Source organism: Manduca sexta, chromosome 11 (genome assembly GCF_014839805.1).
Source record: "Manduca sexta isolate Smith_Timp_Sample1 chromosome 11, JHU_Msex_v1.0, whole genome shotgun sequence".
Lineage (NCBI taxonomy): Eukaryota > Metazoa > Arthropoda > Insecta > Lepidoptera > Sphingidae > Manduca > Manduca sexta.
Window position 1 is genome coordinate 3124846 of NC_051125.1, and position 20748 is coordinate 3145593.

General features: G+C 36.3%; 1 protein-coding gene across 8 annotated transcripts in view; it reads right to left on the minus strand.

Annotated features, from left to right (window-relative positions):
• Positions 1–5: 5 nt before the first annotated feature.
• The window catches only part of LOC115452964 (uncharacterized protein CG43867), a 341602-nt gene continuing 320859 nt past the window's right edge, over positions 6–20748 (minus strand). For 4 of the 8 annotated variants that reach the window (XM_037437428.1, XM_037437431.1, XM_037437433.1 and 1 more), the window contains 19 exons: positions 19042–19171; positions 18385–18621; positions 16735–16972; positions 16198–16405; positions 15530–15691; positions 14916–15056; positions 13204–13348; positions 12815–12927; positions 12379–12609; positions 9730–9849; positions 8102–8256; positions 7658–7835; positions 7205–7360; positions 6817–6991; positions 6222–6396; positions 5771–5900; positions 5224–5355; positions 4377–4457; positions 3762–4178 (listed from right to left, as the gene is read on the minus strand). In XM_037437428.1, the coding sequence (XP_037293325.1) occupies positions 3762–4178; positions 4377–4457; positions 5224–5355; positions 5771–5900; positions 6222–6396; positions 6817–6991; positions 7205–7360; positions 7658–7835; positions 8102–8256; positions 9730–9849; positions 12379–12609; positions 12815–12927; positions 13204–13348; positions 14916–15056; positions 15530–15691; positions 16198–16405; positions 16735–16972; positions 18385–18621; positions 19042–19171 (3324 nt within the window). Of the gene's footprint in view, positions 4179–4376; positions 4458–5223; positions 5356–5770; positions 5901–6221; positions 6397–6816; positions 6992–7204; positions 7361–7657; positions 7836–8101; positions 8257–9729; positions 9850–12378; positions 12610–12814; positions 12928–13203; positions 13349–14915; positions 15057–15529; positions 15692–16197; positions 16406–16734; positions 16973–18384; positions 18622–19041; positions 19172–20748 lie in introns of all 8 variants that reach the window. The other 4 variants (XM_037437426.1, XM_037437427.1, XM_037437430.1 and 1 more) reach the window with 4 other exon arrangements.

A 20748-nucleotide genomic window follows, 5' to 3' on the forward strand; every position in this document is an offset into this window, starting at 1 on the left:
AGTCGATCAGTAATACAAGTTTATTTCCGCATCGTCAAACAAAAATAATGTAAATCGCGTAAATGCAATGTTAACTTTAGGCCCCAACCACTGATTATTCTTCGAGCTAGGCCGATATTAACTTAATCCAAAGCTAATTTATACAATCAATTGAACAAACGATTACACAACGAAAATAAATAATAAATTAAGTTTAACTCACAACTTAATCCAATAGAAGATTCAGAAAATAAAATTCATCATTTCTAAACTGTAAAATATACATTAAATAGTCTATACGTACAATTATCAACAGTTAAGTGTTATGCAAAAATGTGCAATTGAGATGTTTGATAACTAAAGAGCTGACTGCCACACCACGTTCAGTATCGACCTTTGTAATTCATGAAGCAAATAATTTCATTTTGGAACAAATTTTTCCTTAAACTATCTTGAAAATTCCAATGTACGCTGGCTGTTAGTTTTGTTTTCATTTATTGCTTTTACAACTATTATTAGGAAATTATCAGATATTTTTACCGACATTTTTATTTATAAAACTTGCCTAAACACAACTGAAATTACAAAACCCTTTTAAAAAGCGGTTACTTTCATTATCAACCTTTTTTTTATAAGTACAAAGATCGATACTGACCAAGGTGCAGTCGCCGCGGCGCTTTGGCCACGGAAGCGTATTGGTCGAAACATTACATGATTCATAATATTTGATGAACGATTAGCCACTAATCTATATTACACTACCACTATTAGTTGCCGTTTTATTTGTAGTTTACAATAAGCCAGTTGTGGCATGTGTTATACATACAATAAAGAAGGTTACAGAAATATAAAAAATATACATTTGAGACGATAGCATTAAATGTAATGTCGACTGAATTGTTGCCAACGTAAACCAAGTACTGCGTTAATTAATATAAACTTATATACTACATCTAATATTAATAACTTACAATCAGATCTTATGTGAGAAAATATACATAGACAGAGTATATGATGTTACCGTCTGAAGGTCTTGGACCAAATATATAATTCGTATTATGCATAATATTTAAATATCGATATTGAATGAGAATTCAATACTTTCACAATACAATGAAGACTAAATATATAAATAGTCTAAAGAATGAAAATAAATTACTTAGCGCTATAAAGTAGCATTCTCGACAAAACTATCGACGTCGACAAACATCGATATTTACAAAATATCGATAAAAATCTTTGGCCAAGATTACATCGAAATTATATACACGTCTATCTACAATACGTACGCGACCGATCCTTCTTTATTGTATGAAATGTGCAAAAAAGCAACACACATCAAGCTGGTAACGTAATCTTTGTTATATATTGTTACTTATAAAATCCGTAGAAATATATCTATCAAAGCTAAGAGTATAAAAATTATATTCGATAGTTCGGCTCGGGATCCCGTGATGTGACTACGACTAGAAATTAATATTCATAATAAAAAATAACTTATAGCGGACGAACGTATGTCTAATGTGACGCGTTTACTTCTAACAGCGTTATACTATTCACTAATTAGGATATACAACTGGCTATCATCGATTACCACGGAAACCCTTAAAACAATAAAGGCAAAAATATACAAAATATTTCCTATGTACAGTTTTACAGTACAAGTAAAAATGCCCACAAAATGTAACTACCTATAGTCGATGAAAAATCCTTCATACAACCGGGTATCGTAATAAAATCGATTTCTATCGACATCGCATATTGTATCGGCGCGGCGGCGTGTCTACACTACCTCGTATAAAAAGCGCAACCTCTGCCTAATTACTTGAAATATCACGAATCAACATTTAAAGTTTTAGAATTCATAGTCAGTTAACGACGCTACAAATATCGACAAAATGTCTTTTCAATGTAAAGAATTTTGTATATCGACATACGTGGTCTTTTTAATGTAAGTCTTTTTGAATTAGTCGACAACTATTTTTGTAACTTAGTTATTCTATCGACATTTCATTTATCGACAAATATTGAATGATTAACATTATAGTTAACAACCGCATTAGGCCTACTTAGAATGAGATGAGCCTTTAATGAACATACAATAGCATTCGATTGAATCATACATTACAATATCAACAATTTTTCAAAGATTTAATTATATTCGACTACACGATATATAATAATGGTCTTATATTCGTTGAAGATCTTAATGTTACAAACATCAGTCCATAGTTTCGCGCCTTCCAATTGTGATTGTTGAATATGTGATGTTTAGATAATTTATTCGATGTTGACGATTTTATAAGGAATGTACCAATTGGAAAGTTGAGATTTTAACCTCCATTTGAATTTCACTTGCTAGTGGAGAACATAACGACGTTTCCACGACCCTGTCTTTTTAGAAGTCTTCTAATTGGCAGAGTTTAGTGTTGGCATATTCGGAATATTAAATTGTATCACATAAGTGACACGTTACAAGTTTGTGACATATTGTCACGAGACGTGACTTGAAAACACACGCCATGTCACGGTCTAATAGCACTTGTGAAAACAGTTAATACTTGGGCGACTCGATACTTTACACATGCTACATTATGAACTAATTCATGTACAGAGTTTGTAAAATTTATATTGAATGTATACATAAACGGCTGTTTACTATATTTGAGATTTAAATACACAAAGTAACATTGGAGTTACACGAAAAGCACCTTTTTAAGTTAACTATTAGTGTTTCTGAATTTATTAAACTCTGCACATGTTTTTAGTATATCTGTCATTATAAATTGGATAACTGCTAGTCGATATTTTTTGTGCAATATATAAAATATTTATGTCAAAATTAAACATATTTGTTGCAACCTGTTATATACGTTCCGTTCAATTATATAACGAATTAAGTCACCTTGGAAGTAGTCACTATTATATATAATTATTCCATTTCCAATACAGTTGTTCCAATTTACATAACAGTATATTTAGTAGCTACAAACACTCTCTTCCATGCACACAATGTACAGACTATAACATACTCCGCTCCGTTAACTTCGACAAAATAAAACTAATAACTAACCGTATAAACTATTAGAAGCCGATAAACTTAAGGCTGAATCGATCGACACTACAAAATATGAGGTATATTTGAATTATTTCGTTTATGAATTAACGTTTTTGGTGGAATGCTGGTACATTCGAGTACAAGTGCATCTCATAAGAGATATTAAATTGAATGTTTCTGTAATTTTTTATGATTTCTAGGAAATTATCAAAATATCCTTGACGTAAAATTGACAAAATTCATTTTAGCTAAATTCGAATATCGATGCATTTTATCCGGCAAGAAATGTCCAAAATTAATTTCTCATATAAAATGCACAGAACATAACTGTTTTAAATATGCCAGTATATTTCGATAAAAATAGCACATTTTGAGCACCATGAAGAAGAAGTTTTCTTTTTTAAATAACAAGAATTTACGAGGATCTAAAATAAATAATTATTATAATCCTGAAATCAACGCCACTAGGTATGGCTTAGCTTGAAAATTCACATATTATTTCAGATTCAGTCTAATGACACACACATCTGCGTACCAACATGAATATAACTTCCCAAATATGTCGGAAGCCTGCACTTACGCAGAAAACATTCTAACAATCATATTAAAAAATGAATTGAAAGATTTCTACCTACCCGCGACACAGAGATACAAGCATGTATAAAACAGTTACATCGTACTCAGTCCACTACACTAAATGTCCACAGCGTCACCACTAATTGAATCACGCGACGCCACTGTCCTGTGTGTGACTTCGCTTCTTCTCGCTCCTGTGGTGGTCTGGGGTCGACTTTAATATGTCCGGCTGGCCGTGGGACAGCACGCGGGCTTCCACATGCTGGTTGAAGGTTGACGTGTGCGAGCTAAGGGTCAAGGTCGCGTTCCGATCCGACCCCAAGGTCATCGTCGTCGCGTGCGAGTTTAAAGTGTTATGCCCGGTTGTGTGGTGGGTGTGGTGGGATTGACTCAGCTGGTGCGTGTGGGGTAACGTGGACGGGCTGGAGTGGGGCAGCGTGGAGGTCGGCTTGCGGATGGAGCGGTGGGATCCGTTGCGGGTCAGAGAGTTCATCTGCGGGGTGCCCGTGCCCGTGCGCAGGACGGCGTTCTTGTAGTCGGCTATTAGATGCGTCAGCTCTGCCATCTGGAGGACAAATGGAACTCATTTAGAACAATCATTGTACATGCTTGTTTCAATGAAAAATATATGAAATTGTAGAATGAATTGGCAAAAAAAACTGTTTAGATGTAGCTTAATGATATAACATATTTATTGTGACTAGACTACAAGAAATACCCTAGTTTGGTACTATATATAAAATACGTACACAATGATACTTACTTTTGGTTTATTGAGACTGATCAACATCTTGTGAACTGGGCTCGTCGCGTCTTCTCCATCAATTAACATCATCAGATCATCCTGAAAAGATACAATCGGTATATTACAATAAATTAAAATTTATATAGTTATGAACATAGCCACTGGCCTCGCTTGATTCGTATTCCCCGTGCTGGCGTAGTGCGGAGTGGCGTTGACGTAGTATTTTAACTGAAAGTACTGAGTAAATTATACGAGTGGGTGTGGATGACTAATACTTAGTTTCGGAATAATAAAACATATTCAAAAGAGCCTCGTGTCTGATTTTGATAAAGACTAAAATATTATATCTTTTAGTTCTGATTTAGCCATCCACACCCATTTGAAAAAACGGCACTGTATACAATTTTACACAGGAAAACAACGCCTGTCAATAAATAATATCAAGACAAGCTAGAAAATCGCATCAATACGCCCTTTAAGGATAATTTACACTGAATTAATCTTTGCTAATATACGATATTTAAATAAAACTATTTTTCGGATTTTATGGCGGTTTTTTATATTATAATTTACTCCCGCCCTTTATGGTCACAGAGGGGGGGTTCTGAGGTGCTAGTCACCCGAAAAGACAGGTACAATACCTACCTACATTGTACTTTGCTATCAACATCACGACAAATATGTTAAGTCGCAGCATGTGACGGGTTTTGACAGCTCAAATTTTGTTTATTGAATAGTTCAGTACTTTAAGTGTCTTCATAAGATTGTACTCAAAGTGGGATTAGATTAATAATACGAACCTTAGATCACTATAAACAGATGTAGATTGCTAAGGTATACAAGTAAGGTATAATTAATTATTTACCTGTAATCCTCCAAAGAGTCCAATAGAGTTGAGCGCGTACCGTCCGATGACGGCCATAGACGCGAGCTCTAGCACCGTCACGCCTTCTTCCGATACAGCCAGCCACACCATAGACAAATCCGGCTGTTTTATCTGTAAGAGATAGTTTATGTACCGTTATAAAATTAAATAATAGGTATTTTTAGCCATATAACAAAATAAAGAAGAAATGATGTACGAAAATCTTAAAAGATGAATATTATGGAGTAAAAAAAAAAAAAAATTGTTAGAATAAAAAAATGTTGTGAGGGTATTTGTGATACTCATTTGCTATAACAACACTGACCGTTTGACAGATCGAGGCAGTTGGTCGTGGACAGTCGTAGCGATCGGTTAGTTGGTAAATTATTGGCGAAAGTATTTCTGTAGCCAGCGATGATTTTTTTTTAATAGATTCGCTCGCGTCTATCAATATTATTAAATTTACCATCATAATACGATTGTTAAAGTATAAAATGATAAAAAAAATTAAGAGAAAGTTCGAAAGGACCATTTTTTGTGTTCGTACCCTAGCTTGAAATAGCGTCGCCCCGAAGAAGGGCCACTTTCTTGTGCAGTTGAGGTATATCCGCACGCAGTCCGCCGTGCTTCTCCCCTTCAGTGCCGCCCATTTTGCTCGCAGTTTTTCTTCTAATTCTCTGCATTTGAAATATTATATTGCAAGGATTATCTAAAAGTCAGTATAATAAATATCGTAATGATATCATTAAGGAACATATTGTAGTTCTTTTCTTTTTCGACACCAAGTTTTTTAATCTAAGTACAGGATTATTGGGATATTTTTAATCGTGAATTTAAAAAAAAATTACGCACCAAAAACCTGATTTTTTAAAAGTGTTGTTTTTTACCGAATTACATTATAAAACATTTTAATAAGTATGCAAGGATCCTAATAAAATAAATTACATATCGTAAGTTCTAGTTGCTAGTGTTACTTTAGTGAGTAGCAGTGGCGGTACCTGAGCTGGTCGGGCGTGAGCGCGGCGCGGTAGCGGTAGGGGTAGAAGCGGTGCGCCAGCGCGCCGGGCGGCGCGAGGTGCGCGTGGCTGGCGCCGTCGCCCAGCTCCAGCTGCGCCATCAGCGCGCCCAGCTCCGCCGCCAGCCCGCGCGACACCGGGAACCGCCCCGCCACCACTGCTCGCCACACACACGCGCGCAATTAGCCGTCACAATCCGTTCCAACAATACCACACACACGCGAGCAATCAACCAGCACAATCCGATTGCAACAATAGACCAATTGAAATAACTCGGTCTAGTTCATACACTTTTTTGTGTCGGACATAAATAAATTAGAGTTGCCCAACTATCGATAAGTGACCTCGAAAACTAGTAACAATATCGATAGTTTCGCGATTGTCGACTATCGATAAGATAAAATAAATCTTAACGTCGACTATTTGCTGAACATTAAAGTATGTCATTTTGATTATAAATAAACAAAATCAGACAAGCTTAGCAATCGAGTTCGAAATATTATTTTTTTTTCAATAAAGTACATATTTTTGGCATTATATTTCCACGAACTATATTTGAATACCAGTAAGTTCTTACCTTGTTGATTAACTTGGTAACATAGCAACAATCTTTCTTTGTCCGTTTCTGTTCTTACTGAATTCTTAAAATACATTCTGTTTCTATACGTCAATCGAATAACTCTGGAATTTTCAAACTTGCCAGAACCTTTCTCTCTGAGCGCCGTCTCCCATTTCGATATCACGTCACATAACTGTAATAAATACCAATCATTACAATCTTAAAATTCAAATATTAATATAACTCAAATCTATAAAATGAAAATCGATAGTTGGTTGCTTGAAATCGATAAATTATTAAATTGAACGATACGATAAATTTGCCAAAGTATTATAGAATATATAATATAGTTCAATATAGTTCAATAAAGAAATAATTTTATTATTTTATGTAATGATGCCATTACCTTCTTATCAGGTTTGATGTGATGTTCCAAATCTTTCTCTATGGGGTCATCGCTGAATAGTGCGAATCCTGATGAGGCCGCGTCCCTGCATCCCAGCTCCGTGCTCAGGGTCGCCAAAAACTCTTCTACCGTCGTCGATCCATCAAAGCTTATAACCTGAGAAGAAAAAATATTACTGAATTAAATTTTGTTTCATTTCAATTGTCTTAAACAATGGAACGTAGTCATGGTTTTGAGTTCCAGCTTTATGAAATTCTGAAGCTTCTTTTTAATTAGAAAAATGTTTGCATTTTTTAATTTGCTGTTAAAGAATTTACGTCTCATTTCTTTGATTCTCTTCATCACCTTCCAGTCCCTTTCATAAATTTACGTAACATTGTGTAGGTTTGTATATACATTCCCATCTAAAAATACACAATTGTTAAAGAATGTCTCGGGTTTGGAAATTCATACCTGATAAGTATTATTAAGCATGTGAACAGGTATCGCGTGGGGTAGGCAGTGGTGGTAGGGGTTCTTGAGCAGTATGGACAGCACCTCCATGCGAGAGGGTTTGTCCTCGCGACCGCCGTTGCGTATAGTGCGCTCTAACGCGCGCGAACAGTACGCCGCGTATTTACCGCATTCCGTTCTGAAAAATGTAAAGTATTTTAGTTTATGTATAATATATGTTTGTATATCACTAGGATTTTATTAAAGCGAGACTAGTAGTTCGCATTTTTTTTAAATGGAACAATGATCATTATGAAGCAATGTATTTATAGAGTAAACAATATAACAAACTAAAAAATCAAGGATATTGTTATATTTCTACTAAATCTAGCTAAGTTTATGCTTGAAAGAAAAACATTTCATAAAATTTTTCAAAAATTAATTTTTAATTCATGATTTACTTACTTTGAATCTGAATGCCTGCTCAGATGTAGTTTCAGGTACCACAAAAGTCTATTGTTTCGGGGCACAAAGAGGCTCACGGCCAGTGCCAAGAGTTGCCAGCCTTGGACGAAACTGTACGTGGGCGGGTTGCTTTTACAATCCACTAATAATGGAGCCTGAAATATACTCGCTTCGTTATATGCTAAATAAATATATATGATTAAATTATTTTGTGATTTTCATATATCGTGAGGTTATTTGATATAGTATTTTTTTTTATAGTATGGCAACCCAATGTACCTATTGTAACATAACTATATTTCGAAGTTCTTGCCTTTCTCATATGTTTCATGTTTATAAAAATACATTTATTGGCTTCAGGAGGTATTGTATTAAATTCTAAATAAATGTTTTGTTTAATTCAGGCCTTTTTCAAACTTATCAAGATGACAAAATAGCAGAAATGTTCAGAATTTTTACCTAAATTTGCAAAATTAAACCAAGTAAAGACATAATCAACCTTTAAAAGTCTTCCTCGTATCCTTACATTTGAATTTAAATTCTTTTATATCGCCTTATGGTCGAAATTAACAATATCGATATCTATTATGAGTCAATCTCGAAAATAATGGAGTAATATTGATTACATATCAAAGATCAGTCCAGAGATGTCAAGATAGTTTATTAATATTAGTAGTGAGATTTGACTTATTTTGTTAATGCAAATAGCCCTAACATATTCCATCCTAGATCACATTTTTATTTCTTTGTATTTTTCAAAAATCCACATGAATATATACCAATTCCACTTAACAACGCAGAAGCTTAATTTTTTATTTGCATTACGGAATATACGGCACTGTGATAATTGTATTTTCTAAAGACTATCCAACAGTTAACTGTGTGTACTGGGGACAACAGTAATGCTTCTCTACATTTTACAATTAAGTGAATTCGTGGTGTAATAAATAATAGATTAGAGTTCCTTTATTATATAGTAAAAATGCAACAAAATAATCTAAGTTTCCTCGTCAACCTTCTTAGCGTCATATGATCCTAATATAAAAATTGGTAAAATAATTTTAAATATTGTAATGTTTTCATATTTAATTTGTACAGTATAATATATAAACTAAGCGACAGTTTTTATTCATAATGGAATCTTAAATCAATGGTACTATTTATCTTTAAGAATAAGCTACAGTTCCCTCGCAAACTGTTCATTCATTTATCTACTAATATTATTAGCAAAGGAACTCCAATCCACACCCTATACCAGGGATGGCGAACCTTCATTGGCTCACGTGCCAGTATTTATGGAAATAATGATGTTCCTATAACGTGCCACCCGGAGGCGGCATTAGCTATCCGTGTGACCCCTTATTGGCAACCATTTTTAAGTTCTTACCACGGGCATCCCCGGGAGAAAGGGAGGATGGCCAGCTGCTTCTGGATGCTACACAAATATACTGCGACTAGGAATATGAAATTTCCGAGCCACTTTGAGATTTGTCTCCAAAGTTAAAAGCTGGCGACGCCAATGAACCAAGATTTTTTTAGCATACATTCTCAATGATAATAATTATTGGTGTGGCTGAATAATGTAGTCGCGTGCCAATAGTTCGCCAGCCCTGCCCTACGTTAGTTACCTGCACGGAGCTGGGCGAGCCGGCGTGGTGCGCGGGCGCGTCGCTCTTGTTGTCGGCGCCGACGGACGACGCGCCCGTGTCGCAAGTGAACAGCGACTGTGTCGCGCACAGTAGCAGTTGCTGTACAAATGAAATGTTGGTGTTCTCACACTATGCGGGGGGCGAGGCTACTGGCGTGGTTTTTTTTTGTTTTTTTGTTTTTTTTTTTTATGCCTGTGACATACTGCCTAGTGTTTCGATGATATGTACTGTTGGTCTGTTTAATGTGGAGTTTTGAGTTTGATAGATAGCGTTATGACGTTAAGGGTTTGTGTCGAAAAAAAATCTAGATGTTAATAGATTTAAATTTTATTAAAATGTTCAAATGAAGAATGTGTTGTGTTCGAGTAATTTCACAGCTACTGACACTTGGCCTTTATCGAACCACATCAGAAATAGCTGTAAATTTTGACGCCAATACTAGTTGGACCAAACATGTACCCAATGCTTGGTTAGTGCATGTGCGTTATGCCAATATGTGTGCTATTAGACTGCACTAGGCGTCCCTGTATGTGCTATATTCGTTATTACTAGCAACCCATTTATATACATTTCTCCTCTATGTAATACTTGTGATTAATTGTACAGTGTGACATATTGTGACATTGTTGCGAGACTGCATAATCGTTTTTATTTAATACGTTAAAAGTTGCTAAGAGCAATGTTTTGTTATGACATAAACATTTCTTTAGATGAACAGACTGACCCAAAATTATTCTTGTTATAATGTAATGATCAAAATCCCTGATATATGCTTCATTACCAAGAAAATTAGTAATAGCAATAAAAAGTTGATTAAAAGTGCCATTTATAAGTTACTGATTCTCTACTAAAGATGAAGTTGTACAAATTAAAATGTCGATTAAAATCTTTCAAATTTTATAAAAAAAAATGTTTTTTGATTTTTTTTCTTTTTTTTATATTTAGTTAATATACAACAATGATAAACATTATGCAGTCACACAAATTTTATACTATAAATACTCCTAAAACTTACCTTATGTTCAATAACTTTACACTAATATCCATTCAAACATGGTCACATACTAAAAACTTGCAACATCTCAATACAAAGAGTTCCAACAGTGCCAATAGAAACACTAGCTATTATAGATTATGAATGATTAAACAAAAAATAACATCATTCCCTACGTCTATGGGAAGTGGGGGGCAAACATTCTCGGATGAAAAAAAATGAGGGAACAAAAATTTACACCAACATTCCATTTGAAAATGACGTAACAAACCGCTATTTTTTGTTGTGGCAACATTATGTATTTGTACTCTGTACACAGCCTGATTTTTTTCTAATGTTGCCAGAACTTTGACGATCGAATTTGGAATATTTGTTTTTCAAATAATATTCCACATTAATGATTGGTAATTTTGTATTTTTAATACCAAATGAAGCCAATAAATTGTTTTTCACATACACAATTCCAAATTGATCAACCACGACACTTGAAGCTTTATTTTTTTTTTCATTGCAACACACAAAGCTGTCTAGTAATATGGTTTGTTAGTGTATATTTACAGATTTGAACGCAAAATAAATATTAGTTTTCTCAAGCGCTATAATACACAATGTGCTCTAATTATGAGGCGGTTTTCCCAAAGATATCTCCCATAATAAACATTGTTGACTATCAAGAAATCTGACTGATGTAATCTAAGACATAGAGAGTAATATTATTTATAACTTGGAGCAAAGACTGTGGAAAATATCATATTCGGGGATTTAGGTTAGGATAAGTACAAAGCGTCTGGGATTTAATGATAAAAATAAAAAAAATAGTACATATTTATGAAATTAAACGAATGAACAATTAAATGCTTGATACCTAAATAATAATACTGCTCTACGCCCAGGAACATCAGAAAGACTAACATCGAAAGGAAATTCACTACCCATGAAATAATGCCAGAAATTATTACCAACAAACCCCTACAAGTGCGCACGCAAGCGCACATTTAACGTTCGCTACAAAGTGCCAATAGTTGTATGAAACACTCGTGAATCGATACGAATGATAACATATGAGAAAAGCAAAGCATATGGCTTGAAGCTTAAGCCCTTGCTGATAAAAGCGATAATTATGTACACATTGAGAAATTAATCTTCGTTTGTTCTCTGAAAAATTGTAATTGTTACATCGAAAGCCATGCTATATCGTATGCTACACGTTTACGAATAGTTTGCGTTTACGACGTAAACTATTCGTGGTTATAGCAAAAGAGTTTGTTGTGCTCTCACTTAGGTTACTGTTTTATTTTATTTTGAAGAAAGTCGACAGAAATAAATTATTGTTACAAAACTATTATCGATATTTTTCACTAAGTCAGAGAACAATAGTATAAATGTTTATACATAGAAAAATTCATATGAGAGTAAATAAAGCGCAATTTTTTTTTTATAGTTTTTTTTACTTACTCCCATAAAAATTGTAAAGGTGGGTTTAAATCACACAAATTTAAAATAAATAAAGAAAAAGCTAGATATAACGAAAAAATGTTGACTTTTGAATTGAATATAAATCCTGATTATTAAACCCATCTCGGATCCTGGTGTTGGTGTTGTTGGTGTTGGTGTTGGTGTGTGCTTGCACTCACAGAGGTAAGCTTGGCGGGCCTAAGGCGCAGGCGGCGCGGCGTGGCGGCGGGCGGTACCTGCACGGCGTGCTTGGTGTGCGTGTGCGGCGCGGTCTGGCGCGCCAGCGCGGCGCACAGCTCGTCCTGCAGCTCGTGCACCTCCAGGCACTGCTGCAGCGCGTTCTGCGCCAGCACCACGTGGTAGTCGATGCCCGCCTGCTCCACGCACACCGACATGAACAGCTGCACGCACTGCCACAACACCACACAACACACGTCACGTTACATTATACATATTACAAATATCATTAACCAATTAAAGTTAACACGATCTTCAACTACGTTGCAACGACAAAGAATTACATTTTTACTTAATCACAAAAGGATTTCAAAATCAACATACATATAAAACAGCATACTTATTACAGTTTCTTATAAATACATTATTACAACTAACCTTGAACAACTTAAGTGCTTCCGCTTGTAGCGCTTCAGAATTGAGCGAAGTAAGCGGCGACGTGAGGTTCTCTTTCGAATACAATAAGTTTGGATGCCTCCACAACACACAATCTGCAATAAAACAATACTTATGAATTAATCTTCATAAATACCATAAGAATGAATTCAATGATGGATGGAAATAAAGGTCGATAAAACAAAATCTTGACATTTTTTATTGTGATAGAGGTCATGTAACAACTGATAAAACTACTAGAGACATACTAGTAAAATAATTTTGGAACATAGACCTATAAAACTCTTATTGAAATAACTATTACAAATTACTTTTATTGACTATTTAAATTCAATATAGTACACACTATATCTATAAAGGCAGTTACTCACTAGGATCTCCGTCAGTCTCCATCAGCTTCTGTATGAGTTGTTCGAAGTGCGTCCCCTGGCTTAAGCCGCCACCGCTGACCACCGTCAGATGGTACAACCACGAGTCCTTGTCGGCTTTGCACTCAAACAAAAGGTACGTGGGCCCCTGGAATGGAAACAACCATGAATATGTCTTGGAATATACTTAAAAAATGGTTTGTTTGTAATCTCTAACGAGAAAAGAATTGTTTGAGGTTTGTATCTGTATGTGCCAAACCCTAGACAGAGGGGAGAAAATACTTCTTTAGCGTTCCCCTGATCCGATGACGTTTGGGCTAAAATATTATTATGTACTTATACTATAATTAAAGGAAAAATAAACACATTTTTTTCCTGGGTATTATTAAAAAAAATTATCTATACAGTTTATGGATACGTTATTTTTTGGTGTTACAAATAGCAAGTCTTAATTTGTTGGTGCTTCTTGTAAAAACCGCTGGAAGGTTTTTTGTAGAGATTTCCACAATAAATAAATGGTCACTGGTCATGTACCGGATCCGTTCTGTTATTTTACACATAATATACACAAAGATATATACATTGTTAAAGTTTTGTCTAAATTCATGCAAACTTGTTTGTGACCCATGCTTAATTGAATGAAATGCTTTAATTTTCTACACCTTCCTGACTATATTAAATAATTCATCTTTGCTTCTAACATTGTGTCAAAAATCGATCGAAAAGAATCCAGTGACGATGAATAAACAATGATGAATATATAAACGGTTTTAATTTGATTTTTTTTTTATTATTTTGTAGTTTAGTGTGAATATGTTATGTGCGTGAGTATTTCTGACTGGAAAAGTGATATTGCCGCTATGACGGATTTACTTAGAGTAGTAGTAGTGCTGATATTATTATTATTGTTCTACACAACTTGTACTAAACATTACTGAGTTCTGGACATCCGACAGGCATCGAGAGTATTGTTTTCTAGCGGTGTCGCAGAATATAACTACCTTATTACTTTTTTACGACTACCTACATCACGCTAATAAATCCACTCGCAATCCCAAGCAACTAATTCAAAATCAGTCATCTATCCTAGAAATGACTTGTGAAGGCCGATTTTAATAAAGGATCTCTATTGCTATCTTCAGATCGATTCGAAAATCAAACAAACAGAATAGTTGACATGCTTTCAAAATACTTAAATCATCCAACCGACAGACTCATCAAAATTAAAGTAATGATTCCAACTATTGAAAATAATATATAATATTATGTAACAAAAAATATAATATCGCGTTGTTACGATTATAAATTACGATGTAACAATAAAATAGTTCTGCAAAACCAAATAAAAAAAAATCTAAAATGTCCTGTATAATAAAATGTTGCAAAAACACAAGACACGAAACAGCGTCGTTTTATTGGTTGCGAAACTACCACGTGATGTGACGTATTAGTCTCCCGACCAATCACAAACGTCAATATTAAACATCGACTCACAAGTCTCATTTTTTAGGAAAATTCTTAGCGGTTGAATTGTTTATAGGCAAGGATAGTAAGGCTGAGCCTTTGCCCGACTCTGCAGTGACGCTGCCGTGTAGATAATCTTCGATAGTTTGGAAATACTTCAATTTCTACTCATGGGTTGGTTCATTCGTGCACAACACGGTCCAGTTGCTGGTCTACTCTCGCATGCTAGTAGTATGAGGTTAGTCACCGACCCCAGTTACCTGGTGCTGCGGGTAGATGGCGACGGTGAGGTGGTTGCGGGCGTCGTCGTTTTTCTCTTCAGAATCAGAATCTGATACGTGCTCGACGTCTTCTACGCGTGCGTCTCGCATGTTAATCTGACCAGTTGGGTTCTGGAATCGGAATGGATTTCTAAGTATACTTGATATTATATATAAGTTTATGAAGATATGTGAATGTAATGCTTGTGAATGGTAAATGACGAAACGTATGAACGGACTTCAATAAAAGGTACAAAGAGAGTATATTGTTAACACTTTATGGTGAAAGCTGTGTACGCCTATAATAGGCATGCATATTTGAAATTGTACAAAGTTTCAAAATATAACTCGGTCGGTGTACCAAAATAAATAAATAAATAAAAAGAGACCATGTCCCGGAATGACATTTATGCTACTTTTTATCCAAAGGTTTAAATTCCAGGTCGAGCCATATTATGACTCAGTGTTTCTAACTCTAATTGCCCGAGTCTCATATCATCCAGAAGTGAATGGTCAGCAACATAATGAGTATATTATCATGGCCAGTAGGCACTAAAGTAGGTACGCTGTAATTCGAACGGTTCATTAGACAGTTATTCACTTACTTGGTCTCCTGGCGACTTGAAGTACAAGAACATTTTGCCGATCAGCACGCACCAGCTCTTCTTGGCGTGTCCGTTTTTGACCTTCGTCAGCCAGCCCTGGATCGTGGGCTTGTTGTCCTCTTTGCTCAGCAGAAGTTTGGTAGCGTTACGCCTTTGAACGTTCTGGAAAATAGGATTGAGTACTTAAACATTGTTGATTATAAAATATTTTATACATTTCGGACATTTGTCATATGATAGAGTCCTCGTACGCAAGACTCAAGACATCTGAATAAGTATGGCCGCTCGTCAACCTCTACTAACAAACAGTTTTTGGTTGTATATGACCACTTACGGATAACTAAATTTCATTTGTTTTTTTTATTGCTTTGAATAACGAGACGAGCTTGCCGTTCGCCTGATGGTAAGCGATACGACCGCCCATAAACAGTAGAAACACCATCCAACACCTCGAATTACAAAGTATTCTTTGGTATTCCCCTGCACTCGCCATCCTGAGACATGAGATGTTAAGTGTTATTATGTCCAGTAGTTACACTGGTTACCCTTCAAACCGGAATACAACAGTGACTACACACTGCTGTTTGGCGGCAGAAATACACATGGCGATGGTACCTACCCAGGCGGACTCTCACATATGAGAGACCAGTATGTTACGTCATATTTACCTGTAAAACCCGTATCCAATCTTCCATAGTAGCGATGCTGTCAGCTGTCAAGTAGTAGGTTCGACTCCCGGTGAATATCTCGAAGGTGGCCGCACCTTCGTTCCGCGATATCTTGCACGCCTCGCCGAGACCGATCTGGCCTTGTGGTTTGCGGTTCACTTCCGACTGAGACTTCCAGTAGGACAGCGTGCCGTTTTTGAGGACAAACCTGTGAGTGAAATTCAAATTATTGGATATTTAAAAACAGTCTCGGCTTCGAATTTAAATTGTTGACATGGGGAAGATTAGGTTCTTCGTTCAGTCCATTTTAAAAAGGTCACCATTTTTTTTGTTTAACGGCGTATGTCAATATGTTCGACAGTCAAGATCCTAAAATTTATAGTCTTAACAAAGGAAAAGTACAAACGATTATGTATCTAATAATATTTTTTCTAGCCCCAAAATAATAAATCATCTACCTTTACGAGTTACAACACACTGTCTTTGGCATTGCACAAATAAAAAAAAATTGTCATAATAAATCACACCGATCCATACCATCTCTTCCTCCAAGTCTTGAGCTTGCCGCCCAGCTTGGCCAGGTGTCCGCTCTTCTCCAGGGCGTCAGTCTTGCGCGGCGAGTCCGCCTGTGGGCCCCCCGCCCCGCCGGGCCCCGCGCCCCCCGGCCCCGCGCCGGGCCCCGCTCCCCGCGCCGACGCACACGCAGAGCTCTCGCACGACACAGCGTCCGGCGGGATCGCGTAGTCGTCAGACATGCCCGACTCGAACGACGTGTCTGGGGAAATTGTGTCTTGTGAGTGAGGGATTGCGTTTTATTTTTGCAATGATATGGTGTTTTATAACCGTTTGTTTGATGAAATTGATTACTGGGCCCTTATTCTGTATGATAGTGTAAACGCGTAACGCGGCCGTGTCATGTTATCTTCGAGAAATGTGCGTGGAATGGTATTCTGTAAGCCAAATTTCTATAGTCCTAAACATGATGCGTTGTGTTACGTGCTTGTTACGCACTGTCAAAATAACGTGCGGGATAGAGAATAAGGCTCCTGGTTACTACAGGTCATAACAAAAAAAAAATATAATTTATTGATAAGTCAAATTTACATCTCTCTATTTTTAAATAAGATAACAGACAAAAAAAACGAAATGCAAATAAATAACTACCACTTTTGAATTGCATTCATCTTCATAGGTGTTATTATCTGTTTAAATTTAACCTTTCCCCTTGTTTGAATAACCTGTACCACCTCCAATTAACCTTTGCAAACCATAATATTTTTAAACACTATAATATTGCATATACAATTTATTAAGCAACTGTTATTTTCTCTCATCATTTATTCGCGTTGTGACTTCTGAAGGTCAATGTAGATGAATGTAGGTTATTCTGGAGGTCACAGTATCTATACTAACATTATAAAACTGAGGAGTCTGTTTGTTGTTGGGACGCGCTAATCTCAAGAACATTTGTTTCTTTTTCACTAATTGAAAGCTTCATGACTTCTGAATCCTAGGCTAGGCTACCTTTTATCCTGAGAAAGTATTTAAACCCAAAAAAATTTTTCATGCAAGTGGAACCGAATGCAAAAGCTACTTGTATAAAATAAAAAGCATCATTTTCAAATACTATATGTTTGTTAGAGAAAATCGTCAGTCACGCTATCGCTATAGTTGTCCTTTTCTTTCAAGAAGGGGTAAATGTCGTTTCGGTGGGAAGAAACGAGATGAAACTAAATGACGTCGCAAAAAAATGATCTCGGCAAATGATAAAGATAGGAGTGTTGATGGGGTAATTATCGGATGTGATGGGGTAATTTTAACATGTCATAATACTATTTCAATTGTTAACACTAACACGAATTTTTATGCATCTGATATTATTTTACTTCTTAGACAACAATACCAATCAATACTTTTATTTATTTAATTTTTTCTCAATCAATTACTTTATGAATGTTTTTTTTTTAATTATCATGATTTCAATCCGCGATAAAATCTGAAAAATAGTTTAATTTATATTAGATGATTTCTTTAACCTTTTGATAATGGAGTCCTATACAATGCTATTGCATCTTTTCATCTGACAAGAAACACTATGGTGTTAATAAACTTACAATGTATTATAACTCGACAAACATTGTGGTCATGACTCTAGTAGTAGATATATTTTTGTTTATTGTCACTAACCTCTAGTCTTGCTCTGTTTGCTGGGCGAGCCGCTGCTGGACCTCTTGGCGGGGCTGAGGCTGGAGCTGGTCTTGACGCTCTTGGAGGGGCTGCTGGCGCTGAGGCTGGTGTCGGAGGAGCTGCACTGGCCGTTGGCGCTGCTGGTGAGGACGAGCGCGTGGTTGGTTTGCTGGATGGAGGGCGGCAGCGCGCTCGTCAGGTTCACGTTGTTGATCGGTATTTGAGAGGTCTGGCCGCCTGTTTCAACAAATTACTTCATTATTATGATACACTAGATTTTGTGATCAATCTGTATCGGAATTGACTTCCACTTATTGGTTCTACTTTTCACAAATTATTACTCTTAAGACTGAACTTCGTGCTAGTCGTTGTTCAAGTTAAAATGCAGTGGCATTATCACGGCTTCTTTTTGGCCATAGCAGGGATAATAGCCAAAAACTATATATAATTTAGTAAGTGAAAAACACACCATACAAAAATATGCATTTCATTATAAAAAAATAAAAAAAAATGTTAATTACGGCAAAACGCAAAAAACATGACATACAAAGAAAATTAAACCGTGGAACAATATTTTTGCACAATGTATCTGCGAACTATTTCCTTTATTTTTCACACTCGGCAAGCCGTTATCGATGAATTAGTATCGATAATTACCATAGGACGTATTAGCGACGAGCTGATGGTGCGGCGTGTTGTGTACAGTCACGCCCATGGACTCCTCGCCGTCGGACGAGTCGTCCGACGAATCTCCCGTGAACGGCATCGACCTTATCTGACTTGCACGCTGGGAACGGTATTTATTAGTCAAATATTTTATAGAACAATATGCCGGCCGGGTGTGGTGATAGGCTCGCCCCAAAAACATCATAGGACGGAATACGTATGGCGAAAAGAGGGGGTACTTATAAAATAAAATGCTGTATTCATCACGTAGTCGAACATAGTTGCACTTACGATAAGTCAAGGTACATGAGAATATTAAATTATAATTATCTATACTATTATATAAAGCTGAAGAGTTTGTTTGTTTGTTTGTTTGTTTGTTTGTTTGAACGCGCTAATCTCAGGAACTACCGGTCCAAACTGAAAAATTCTTTTTGCGTTGGATAGCCCTTTGTTCGTGGAGTGCTATAGGCTATATATCATCACGCTATACCCAATAGGAGCGGGGCAGTAATGGCTAATCTCAGGAACTACCGGTCCAAACTGAAAATTTCTTTTTTCGTTGGATAGCCCTTTGTTCGTGGAGTGCTATAGGCTATATATCATCACGCTATACCCAATAGGAGCGGAGCAGTAATGGCTAATCTCAGGAACTACCGGTCCAAACTGAAAATTTCTTTTTGCGTTGGATAGCCCTTTGTTCGTGGAGTGCTATAGAGTATATATAATTACGCTATACCCAATAGGAGCGGAGCAGTAATGGCTAATCTCAGGAACTACCGGTCCAAACTGAAAAATTCTTTTTGCGTTGGATAGCCCTTTGTTCGTGGAGTGCTATAGGCTATATATCATCACGCTATACCCAATAGGAGCGGAGCAGTAATGGATAATCTCAGGAACTACCGGTCCAAACTAAAAAAATATTTTTGCGTTGGATAGCTCTTTGTTCGTGAAGTGTTATAGGGTATATATCATCACGCTATACCCAATAGGAGCGGAGTAGTAATGGCTAATCTCAGGAACTACCGGTCCAAACTGAAAAATTCTTTTTGCGTTGGGTAGCCCTTTGTTCGTGGAGTGCTATAGGCTATATATCATCACGCTATGACCAATAGGAGCGGAGCAGTAAAGAAACATGTTGCAAAAACGGGGAAAATTATAAGTTTTGAGAGCTTGCGTTGCCTGCGCTGCGTAAACGGTTAAAATTATGCAACAATGATGTATGACGGGATCGTTCCTCTTAAAAAGTTCTAAAAAATATATTATAAAACAAACTCCCCCGCTGCATCTGTCTGCCTGAACGTGTTAAACTCAAAAACTACCCAACATATTAAGATGAAATTTGGTATGGAGACAGTTTGAGACCCTGGGAAGAACATAGGCTCCCGGGAAACTATTACTTTTATAACGGAAAACTTTAGCCTGAAAAACTTTATAACGCGGGCGGAGCCGCGGGCAAAAGCTAGTATAAGTATAATTCCTCCAATTAAGTCGCTTATATAACTATAGACATTTTATATTGGACTTAAAACAAATGGGAGTACAAAATAAACAAAGAAGCCAGCGCGGGTTGACAGGAAAGATGAAAACTTGTTTTGTTGTAAGTGTGTGTGTGAATAGTACAAAATATACCTATCGAATAGGAATGACATATTGATATATTCTATTGGTTATTACACTGCTTTAATTTTGTACTAT